At 38.8% G+C, this 11,473-nt stretch overlaps 1 protein-coding gene across 1 annotated transcript in view; it reads right to left on the bottom strand.

The window, feature by feature from the left end:
• Window positions 1-1,578: 1,578 nt before the first annotated feature.
• The window catches only part of GTF2B (general transcription factor IIB), a 31,089-nt gene continuing 21,194 nt past the window's right edge, over window positions 1,579-11,473 (bottom strand). Inside the window, exons 3-7 of the mRNA XM_077746155.1 lie at window positions 10,758-10,891; window positions 6,711-6,857; window positions 6,450-6,579; window positions 3,951-4,232; window positions 1,579-2,002 (exon numbers count right to left, since the gene is read on the bottom strand). Coding sequence (XP_077602281.1) covers window positions 1,869-2,002; window positions 3,951-4,232; window positions 6,450-6,579; window positions 6,711-6,857; window positions 10,758-10,891 — 827 coding nt within the window. The 3' untranslated portion in view covers window positions 1,579-1,868. The remainder of the gene's footprint in view (window positions 2,003-3,950; window positions 4,233-6,449; window positions 6,580-6,710; window positions 6,858-10,757; window positions 10,892-11,473) is intronic.

Genomic DNA, 11,473 nt, shown 5'->3' with positions numbered 1-11,473 from the left:
AAATCACTTCTACTGATCCAAGCTTTTTCAATGTATAGAACACAAAATATAGACCAAAATATTGACATAGCTGAGTGGCAGGGGCTGTTTTTTATCCTTTTTATGCTTATCTCCATTTTTCTAGTTATCAAATACATTTTTGTAGCCAGTAAAATGAAAATACTAATCCTATTACTATATCTGAACTGCCAACTAGATTTTAAAAATACAACATAGCAAAACAACTGGGAAGAAAAAAATACCAAAATACTGGTGCTCACTTCTAAGTGGCTTCTGGGTGCTATCATTGCACATTATAGAACATTCCAAATGTTCTATAATGAGCATGTACTGACTTTTGATAATAGCAAAAATATTTTAAGATCTAGTTAACTGGTTGCAGCTTGCAGAGAAAAGTCTTCAGTGGATGGGAAGTTTCGCGGTCAGTCACTAGAAACTGGGGTAGAACCGAGGGCCAGACCCATGCTCAGTCAGTACTTGGCAAGATGGAGCCGTGTGGTGCTGGGGACTGAAGATGGGGGTGCCCACGAGGGAGACCCTGGCTGAGCTAAGACGCCTTGTCCCGAGTTCCGTTCTGGATGGATGGGTTCTGCCTGGAGTCCTCACCAGCCTTGCACCCCTGTATTTGGTTATTGTGTTCTTGTGTTTCCCTGGTGCTCTCCCTCGGCTTTGAGTAGTGGCGTTTGCGTATCCCAGATTTTGTGCAAGGGAGAAATAGCATTGGTCTTCCTGGTCTGGCAGCTGTCCCCATTCCATGGTCAATAGAAATGAGAGAGGAGGTCTGATCTTCTGGAGAGGAAAGTCCCTTTGTAGACTAGAGTCGGAACCCGCCTACCAGGCCGCACTGGGAGACGTACTTCTAACCCAGCGCTGACTCTACAGATGTGTCAGAACCGTACGCCTGCTCTGAGGCAGTGTTTGCAGCGGTATCCGGCATGGATTCAAGCCCCCCTACAAAGTGATCGGTAATAGGGCAAAATCGTGTGGGCCTTTGCTTACAAGGCCTACCAGTCTAGACCTTCAACCTATGCTCCTCTAAGAGCAAAACACTTCCACATCCCGATCACCTACAGGGGCCCATGCTTACTAGAAAAAATTCTTGGACATTGAGACCCGATAATCTCCATTTTAAATAAATATTCTTTACCCCGTAAATATATCAGTAAATAAAAATAATAATTATAAAATGTTAACATCCAGAAATTGTAATCTGTTGGTTTATTTACCAACATCATCTCTGCTCCATAAACTCATTAAGAAAAATGCAAAAACATTTTTCTAGCTCTCGAGCCAGTGCCTTTCAAGGTCCAGTTCATCACATCTTGCTTTTCTATATGTATAGTCAATAAATTATCACACACACACACACACACCACTCCCCCCCCACCCCTCTCTGATGTTCTCAGTGTCCAAAGTGGTTCCCCAAACCTCTGATTTTGTTATAATTTTTAAAAACTCCTAAATATAGAAATGGGAAAAAACAAAACAAGGACCTCTATCAGCTTTATTAGCTGCAATGATCTGCATTATTTGTAATTATATCATATATTACATAGAACATGTAATTATAACAAAAACTTTAGTTTTGAAAAACGTTTTATTCAAGAATTACATAATTTCAAATATCTTCCAAAATACAGTTTCCTAGGTTGCTACAAAAGAAAGCAAATCCAATAAGAAATTTAAATCATTAAATATGTTTCACTGGTATATACATACAGAATGCCAAGCAATTCATATCTAGCTCTGGAATGCGTACCATGTCTTTTGTTTTTCCTTATTAAAGAAAGGCTCAATCCAGCACTTGGTACAGGCTATGTACGACAGGCCAAGTTCAGTGTTCACAGGAGTTTGACAGCTGCCTTGATTTACAGCTGTGGTAGTTTGTCCACAGGGGTGTCAAATTTGAAGTCTGTAGGAAACAGATCTGGAGCTCGAGGATAGATCAGCCTGTAGGACTGTCTGATTGTAACATCAGCAACACCAGCAATGTCTCCAATTTCTAAAAGACAAAAATCAAAATATTAAGAAGTATAACATCCATCAGATCTCCCTTCTACTACCTGCATTCCAGCGTGTGAGATACGGTAGTATAAAATCCACAGTGAGAAAACAAAACCAGAAATGTTTATTTTTAAAGCCTGACAATGGAAATACCTACCAAGAGGCAGGAAGGATGGCTACAGGTAGTAACAATAATAATGGCAGTAGCCCTTACTCCCTCAAAGGGCTGTCACAGTAGTATGAAAGGATTTACGACATGTAAAACATCCGAACAGTGGCCAGGGCACAGCATCATGAGTGGTAACTACAATACTGGCCATAGTATCTAGAACGGATGTTTCTTCACAGAAGTCTCTCTGAGGATCCTGGAAGTAACCCATGAACACATTCTTGTGAAGAAACTCACTTTATCATGTCTTCTGCTTCTAGTTAATTAACTTATGGTTAACTCTGTTAAGAGGTTCTTTCCTTAAAAGGTTCTTCTGTTAAAAAGGTTCAAACTGAAAGGGAATCATACTAGAAATACTGTTCCACAGCCTCAGATATTCAACAGCTACTTAATACAGCGGTTCGTTCTGGCATAACGTGGTGCTTTCATTCTGATGAGCAGCACAGTGGGCACAGGGCGCTCATGAGGATTGCTAGTTTACAGTAGATCCACTTTTACCCTTAAAGTCATTAAGTGTCACCTTTTTTCCTTTTGATTAAAAGAGGTCCCAAAGGATTGCCACTTGACAACTGTTTGGTTATAAATACTTAAACAAAATGGATTTTTAAAACACAGGCTTTAGAACACTAAACTCATTTTACCGTAACCTATTCTCAGTTCAAATCATAAGGTTTTATGACTTTCCCGTGTGGACGGCGGCCATCACTGTGCAAGGAGCTAACTGTCAGTTTCTTATCCTCTACACACAGATACCAGTGAATGTCAACTGGCTGCTGGGAAGGGAAGAAAGGGGCCTTAACAACAAAAAACTTCACGTAAAACACAAGCAGCAGAAAGTGCCAAGATAAACATTTCTGTGCTCATTAGACCAAACTTTACAGGTAGAAATAATGGTAAGGACAACCTGCTTAGCTTTAACTTCTCAATTTTAACAGAAGACTCAAAATTTCCTTAAAATAATATGGAGGCCAAAGGGAACAGATAATGGCACATTTAAATAACTAATGGTTGGCTCTTTCTAATCATTCTATGTAATTCATTACTTTTATTAATATAGAAACATACGGCCTAAGCAGAGGGGAAAGGCTGTTCTGAACAGGGTATAAGAGTCATGTCAGCAAGTAATTCCACTACCTTTTAAATTCTGAACTCACCGTTCCTTTTTCTTGGACCCCAAAAGTAACTAACGAACACATGTCTGTAAAGAAATTCACTTAGTACTTCTGTTGGAAAGTTCCCCTAAGACAGTAAACTCAAAACTGGCTGTAGCAGGTTCAACTACTTCTGCCAGGATCTTGACTAAGAAAGTGGATAACGTATGAAAGGAAGAAGAGAAGAGGCAGAGAGGAAATATTACAGCTGCCAGTCAGTACGAAGTGCCCATGTGCAGGGCCCACGCCCGACAGCAGGAAACGGCATGGTCCCCACCTCTCAAGATACAAAAAACATTTTGGCTAAGTTTCGAGGGGGGAAAAAAGAACTATTCAACATAATGTTTAGGTGGGACAAAAACAACTAGAAATGAAAAATGTACAAACTAAAATACTTAAAGCGGATGGGAAAAAAGCGTGTCCATACAGAATTACGCCTCCACGAACATTCTGGTTTAGGAGCCACTTAAGAAAATGTAGCATTTTGCTTGTCAGTTTTGATTCTAAGAAACTACCTCTTTAAATGTGGGTTGGGACATTTACCTGCTTCGTACTTCAGGTGGACATACAACCACATACTACAACTTCCCCATTTCATCACTGCCCTTCCTGAGGAAGAGTCCTACCTTTCTGGGTCCTCTTCTCGGCCGACGCCTGGGAGGCCATGTAAATGGCTGCAGCCGCCACCGAAATTGGGCTCCTTCCGGGAACCAAGTCCAGTTCCACAGCTTTGCGGGCTATATGCGTGGCCGCCATCTGCACTTGTTTAGGAAGACAGAGGTTGGAACAAAACCTGGACATGAAGTCCCCAGTTGTAATCAAATCCACACTGGTTTCTAGAGCTTTCAAAATAAGTTTAAAACATCGACCAATTTCTTTCTTAGAAATTCGTGACACGGCACATATTTCTGGAAAAAAAAAAAGTTTTAAATCCATGTGAGTCATACAGTTCATTACAAAATACATCATTTCTGATTATAAAATATATTCCAACTGCAAAAATGCAATTATGCCTTCAACGGCCTGAATAAAAAATGGGCAGAGGATCAGAATAAGCATTAAAGACAACATACAGATGGCCAGCAGGCATCTGAAAAGATGCTCCTCATCGCTAATCACAGGTAAATGCAAATCCACACCACAATGAGATATTGCCACACACTGGTCAGAATGGCTATGATCAAAAAGACAAGAAACAGCAAGTCCTGGAGAGGGGAGAAGATGTGGGGAAAGGAAACCCTCATGCACTGTTGGTGGGAATGTAAATTGGTGCAGCCACTAAGGAAAGAAATATGGAACTCCTCAAAACACTAAGTACAGAAATACCTATGATCCAGCTATTGCACTTCTGGGTGTTCATACAAAGACCACTAAGACACTGATTCAAAAAGATATACGCACACCTGTGTTCAATGCAGCATTCTTTACCACAGGCAAGAAACAGAAACACTCTAAATGTCCATCAATGGAGAGACGCATGCAAGAAGAGGTGGAATATAAATACAATGGATACTACTCAGCCATAAAAAAAAGAACGAAATCTTGTCATTTGCAACAACATGGATGGACCTAGGGGGTACTATGCTAAGTGAAATAAGTCAGAGAATGACAAATGATTTCCCTTGTATGTGGAATCCAAAAAAACCCAAAACAAAGAATGAACAAATAAAACCTCATGGACAGAGAACACACTGGCAGTTACCAGAAGGGAAAAGAATCAGGGAGTGGGTGAAACAAGTGAAGGGACGCAACTGTCTGGTGACGGCCGGTAACTAGACTTTTAGTGATTACTTCATAGTGATTACAGATGTTAAATTACAGCTGACCCCTGAACAACTCAGGTAGGGGGTGCCAGCCCCCGGCACAGTCAACTCCACAGAGAACTCTTTATTCCCCCAAAATTTAACTACCAATAGGGTATTACTGACAGGAAGCCTTATCAATAACAGTCATCACTGATTTCATATATGTATAATATATAGACTCTTTTTTACAATAAAGTAAGCTAAAGAAAACCAGAAGAGAAACTATAGTACTATATAAAAAACAACCAGTGTGTAAGTGGACACACATAGTTCAAATTCGTGTTGCTCAAGGGATAAATGTACACTACTATCCGCCCAAAACTCATATGGTGTAGATGGTGTATATATACTTCTGGTATATGACATACCAATTTTACTTTAGCTTTAAAAAAGTCTTTGAGACAAGTTAAATGTAGGCTCTTGATATTTCAAAATATCAACTCTGAAGTTTCAATTCAAATAAGTTTCTTCAACTAATCCAAACTTTACTGATATTTATATATTAATCTGTTGTTAGGTACATGTCTACCAAGGAAATGAAAAAAAAATACTCGAAGCTAAAGAGTACTTCTCAAGCTACCTAATGTCATATGTACATGCAACCCCTGAGATTACAGATTATAATAAAATGAGATCAAATATCTGACCCTGTTATTCTATATATTAAACTACCAAACACTTTCAGACCAAAAGCCTTGGCTCTAGTTGTAATAACAAAAAGATGAAGATGATAAAAGCCACTGCCTCGTCGTGAAGTATTCACTGATGAATGAAAGTCCAGCTAAAATGAACTGTGGCAGGGCCAGTCAGCGTGAGTGTCACAGCAGCTCGGCCAACAGGCCATCACATATTCATGACGGCAAACTGGATAAAAAATACGAGTTCTCCCAAAGCCTCCAACTTACGTGTGAAAGTGCAAATGGCAGAACTCCAGAATGTGTTCTGAGGCCCGATTCACCTGTAGAGACCTGCGCTAGAGCGGAAATGGCTCCCCGTGCATCAAGGGTGTGCACTAGGTAACAAAGGCCTATTCTGGCTGATGAGGCCAGGCCTCAAACCCCACAAGATACAGTTAGTCAAAAGATCTCATGAGCAAAGAACACGGAACTTACATGGACTAGAATGACTAAAACGGCTGGAAAAGAACATGGTTAAGATCTGTGTCAGGAACAAAATAAGGAGGCATCTGGAAATGATACAAAGATGGATTACTGAGGAAACTGGGGAGACATGACTTAGCTATGTAGAGTCAAAGCTCCTGGACTTCACTCTGTTACTTTAACATAGAAAATGTTTTTATCTCCGCAACTAAAAACTTACCTTTAAATGTCCTAGGAACCCCTTCTTGTCTACAGGCAATATAGAGACAAGCGGAAGCTATGGCGTCATTAGCTCTTCCCTTCAGGCTCTTCTGTTCATACACTTGCTTGAATAAATTATTTGTTCGATCCTTCAAAGCAAAGAAACGGAGTTTAATTAACTCTAGGCCATTTAATTAGTTGCAATATCAAAATTTCATATGTTCATTAAATTATGCTAAGTCAAGGCCAGAATAGCTTAATGAGACAGGCAAGAACTTACAACTATATTTCGAGGGAGGTTGATTCTGTCTGCCATCGTAGTGATTTCTTTGAAAGCATTCATCATTGCCCGATCAGAACTACTCATTGTTCTCCGATTTTGGTACTTAGAATTGCCAAATTCATCAAAACTTGCAGCTCCTGTACCCTATAAAACAAAGTTTTATAAGCTTATGGAAAAAAAGTTTTACAAGAATGAACGAACAGACATTTCTAAGAAAACCTAACTTACACGATCTGACTCCATATGCCCGAGAAATCTACCCTGTGCCGCCTCCCTATTCCTTAGTAGAACAAATACCACGGGAAGATGGTTTCAATGAACATCTGTGAGACAATCCAATAATACAAACTATCACATTAAAGACCTAAGGAGAAAAATCAAAGGACCATCTCCAAAGGTGCTATAAAGGCAAGCAAACAAAACTCAAAAGCCACTTTTTGATAGACTCACGAAACACTACAAATGGGTGGGTACTTCTTCATATTAGAAAATCACTCTTCCAGGCTCTAGCCAGAGCAATGATTAATGGAGAGAAAAAGGCATATTCTGTTTCACTGTGCTTCACTTCAGTGCACTAGCAGAGACTGTATTTTGTTTTTGTTGTTGTTGATGTCAACAAATGGAAGGTTTGTAGCAACCCTACATGGATCAAGTCTATTGGCAACATTTTTCCAACAGCATGTCCTGACTCCAGATCTCTATGTCACATTCTTGCAATATTTCAAACTTATTCATTATATTATGGTGATCGGTGATCTTTGATGTTACTCTCGTAATTGTTTTGGGACTCCACAAACTGCACACTTCTAAGATGGCAAACTTAATAAATCTGTGTGTTCTCCCTGCTCCACTGAGCAGCTGGTTCCCCCACCTTTCTCCCTCTCTTCAGGCCTCCCTATTCCCTGAGACACAACAATACTGAAATCAGACTAATTATAACCCTATAATGGCCTCTCTGTGTTCAAGTCAAAGGAACAGTCCTATGTTTCTCATTTTAAATCAAAAGCTACAAATGTTAAGCTTAGTGAGGAAGGCAAGTCAAAAGCTGGAAAAGGCCAAAAGATAGGCCTCTTGTGCCAAATAGCAAAGGGGACGTTCTTGAAGAAAATTAAAAGTGCTACTCCAATGATAAGAAAATGCAATAGCCATACTGCTAACAGGGAGAAAGTTTTAGTGATCTGCAGAGAAAATCAAACCAGCCACAACATTCCCTTATGCCAAAGCCTAATCCAGAGGAAAGCCCTTTCTTCCTCTGTGTGAAGGCAGAGAGAGATGAGGACGCTGCAGGAGAAATTTGGATGCTAGCAGAGGTTGGTTCGTGAGGCTTAAGGAAAGAAGCGGTCTCTACTACAGAAAGTGCAAGGTGAAGCAGCAGGTGCTGATGTAGAAGCTGCAGCAAGTTATTTAGAAGATGCATCTAAGAGAATTCATGAAGGTGGTTACACTAAACAGCAGATTTTCAACATAGATCTAACAGCCTTCTACTGGAAGATGCCATCTAGGACTTCCATAAACTTCGTCGAGAAAGCAGCCACAGGGTTTGAGAGGACTGACCCCCTATTTTGAGAGAACTTCTACTGTGGGTAAAACGCTATCAAACAGCATCGTGAGCTACAGAGAAATCACTTTTGTGAAAAGGAAGAGTCAATTGACGGAGCCAATTTCATTATTGTCTCGTTTTAAGAAATCTCCAGGGTACCTGGGTAGCTCAGTTGGTTAAGTGTCTGACTCTCTATTTCTGCTCAGGTCATGCTCTCACTCAAAATCATGGGATTGAGCCCCACACTGGGTTCTGTGCTGATGGCACAGAACCTGCTTGAGACTCTCTCTCTCCCCACCCTCCTCCCCTGCCTGCACGTGCACATGTGTCTTCTCTCAAAATCAATAAATAATTTAAAAAATTTTTTGCCACAGTCACCTACCATTCAGAAACCATCGACATAGAGGCAAGACCCAACAAAAAGACTACAGCTTGCTGAAAGCTCAGGTTATGGTTATTAGCAATACAATATTTTTAAGTTACATGCATTTTTTTGACATAATGCTACTGCACACTTAATATATGGACTATAGTAAAGCATAAGTATGATTTTTGTATGTACAAGAAACTAAAAAAAGGCATTTGACTCTCTTTATTGCAATATTTGCTTTCTGTGGTGGTCTGGAACCAAACCCACAGTATCTCGGAGGTAGGCCTGTACAAGGAAAACTAGCCAATATAATGTAATTATAATTACATAATGTAATTAGATAAAAATTATACTAACTATACTGGTGTAATTATTTTAAAATTAGGCAAGAGAAAATTTTAAAGTACTAATTTGAGAAGGAGGCGATAAACTATTTGTAGATAGTATTTTTGTACACCTAGAACACTCAAATCACTGTAAAACTGCTAAAAATAACAGAATTCATTGGAGGCAAGGTCAAAATAGAAATCAATAGCTTTCACATGTATAACTAAACAGAAGACAATGATAAACAAATCCGCCAATACAAAACGACAAAAAAGGGAAGTATCTAAGAATCAACTTAAACATTCAAGACCTTTATGACATCCTCTGAAGGACACACACAACTTAAGGAAATGGAAAGACCTACTATGTTTCTGGACAGGAAGATTTATCAGGAAGAAGTCTATTTTCTAAGTCAAGTGGCAAGTAAGTCTAACCAAAACCTCACTGAAAATAATAACCAATTTTTTTTAAACAAAGTGATCCTAACCTTTAAATGGAAAAGACTAGTGAAGAAAATGCTAAGAAAGAAGAGCAATATTCTTTCTCCTAATACTACTGGATATTAACACAGTGTGATGTGACATGTGACTGACTAGACCAGGAGAGAGAAAGGACAGTGTCCAGAAATATTCCCAAATACATGCAGAAATTTGTATATGACAAATGTAGCATCTTGAGAATTTTTGCCATGCAGGCATAAACAACTGTCAAAGGATACGGGAGAAAACTAGTGATAGTGGTTACCATGTTCTTGACAGGGAAAGGGGGTTGTGGGAGGAACTGCGTTAGAGAAAATCTATTGTGTTCTTTTTACATGTGTGTTATGAGTCATGTATTTCCTATTAAGAAATAAACATTTAAAAAAGTCACAGTGTCCATTAGTTGCAGCCTTAGATTTTAAAATGTCCTCTGTATACTTTTTACTCAGCCTATAAGGCTAAAGCAAATGCAGAAATCTATACCATGGAATACTACATGGCAATGANAAAAAATTTTACAAAAAAAAAAAAAAAAAAAAAAAAAAAAAAAAAAGAAATCACCTACTTAAGATATTATCAACTTTTAACCTAGCCTACACCGTTTTTCAAATTTTATATGTATTTTATAGAGCATGAAAAAACAATTAATAACTTATGCAGTAGTATAGATGAAGTCCTGAAATAGCATCACTTGATTAGTTCTCTGGAATACTGCCACTACTACTTCCAATTCAGATGAGAGAGAAAAAAAAAAAAAAAGCCAGGTTGCCAGACAGATTACACTCCTGCCTTATCTAATAGCAGCAGCTACCACTTACTGAACACACACTACATGCTGTGTTATACATACTGTACGGTACATTCCCATGTAACCCTCAATGCTTCTATGAGGCACCCTTATTCTCACTTTACTGATGAGGAACGTGAAGCTTATATATGTCATCTGGGTAAGTCATAAATTCACCAATATTAGAGAATAGGTTATACTGACCTACGATTCATCTTAGGTAATGTGGGGTGGGGTGGAGGAAGACATTCATAATATTCAAGGAACATATCAATAAAAACTCATAAAGATCATTCTATACTCAATTTTTGTGCATAATGTGCTTTATGAAAACAAGGGCCTGAGATATAAAGACTGTAAATTTTGATCTGTGTGGAAGAAATGTATAAGGGAACAATCATTCACAACAGTATTACTGGTAAATCTTATTCCCAGGTCAAGATTCCTCACGGGGGCAGAGACCAACACTTTTGCAAAGTTCCCAACCCCCTAGGTCTTTGGTCAGTCCACACTTCTGTTTCCTGCTGAGTGGATTTATTACCTTGCCAATCATGGTAGACAAATCTCCATCACTCAGAAGAGGATTCTGAGAGTCTCCAACTCGAGATGGATCTTTTGTTGCTTTATCATTGCTGAAAGTTCGCCATTCAGACCCCACATCGATAACTCGGTCACCTAAAAATATAAGCACAAATCTAAATAGAATCTACTGAACACTCTTTAACGCCCAGCTCAACCTCTTTTTTCCCAGGAAATCTCAACATGGACATCTAGGCTCCAGCTTAAGTATCAGGTATGAGACATCTGTCCTAAAGCATTCCTTTAACTGTGGTGCCAGTCCAATAATAACCCTTTTTAAACATTATGCTTTGATTAGCAATAGTCTAACTTTTAGAAGAAAAAAGTATTAGTCAAAATAAACACAAACAGCAAAATAAAGCTACTCATATGTGATCCAAAGATAAATGTGACTCGAAACCAAAATTTCCAAGGAGCATAGAAAAAACCAGAAAGCACTTTTCATAATGGTATTAATGCAGAGTTTCATATAAAAAGTCATTAAGCTTTCATGGAAAATGCTTTGCAAAACACTAAGTTGAAGCTTATGCTTTACTAACTATTGGATGAAAAAATATTTTTGGCCAAATAATATACACAGAGTAAAATGTTAAGCCTAGAATTAATGAGGAGAAAGCCAGGTAGGGAATCTTTTCTTTTTAAGCAAAGGGCCAGTGGTAAAACAGGTCACACTAGGAA

The sequence above is a fragment of the Crocuta crocuta genome, unplaced genomic scaffold (assembly GCF_008692635.1).
Source record: "Crocuta crocuta isolate KB4526 unplaced genomic scaffold, BGI_CrCroc_1.0 scaffold48, whole genome shotgun sequence".
Taxonomy (NCBI): domain Eukaryota; kingdom Metazoa; phylum Chordata; class Mammalia; order Carnivora; family Hyaenidae; genus Crocuta; species Crocuta crocuta.
Note: the sequence above shows the minus strand (reverse complement) of the source record. Positions and strands in the feature narration are given on the sequence as shown.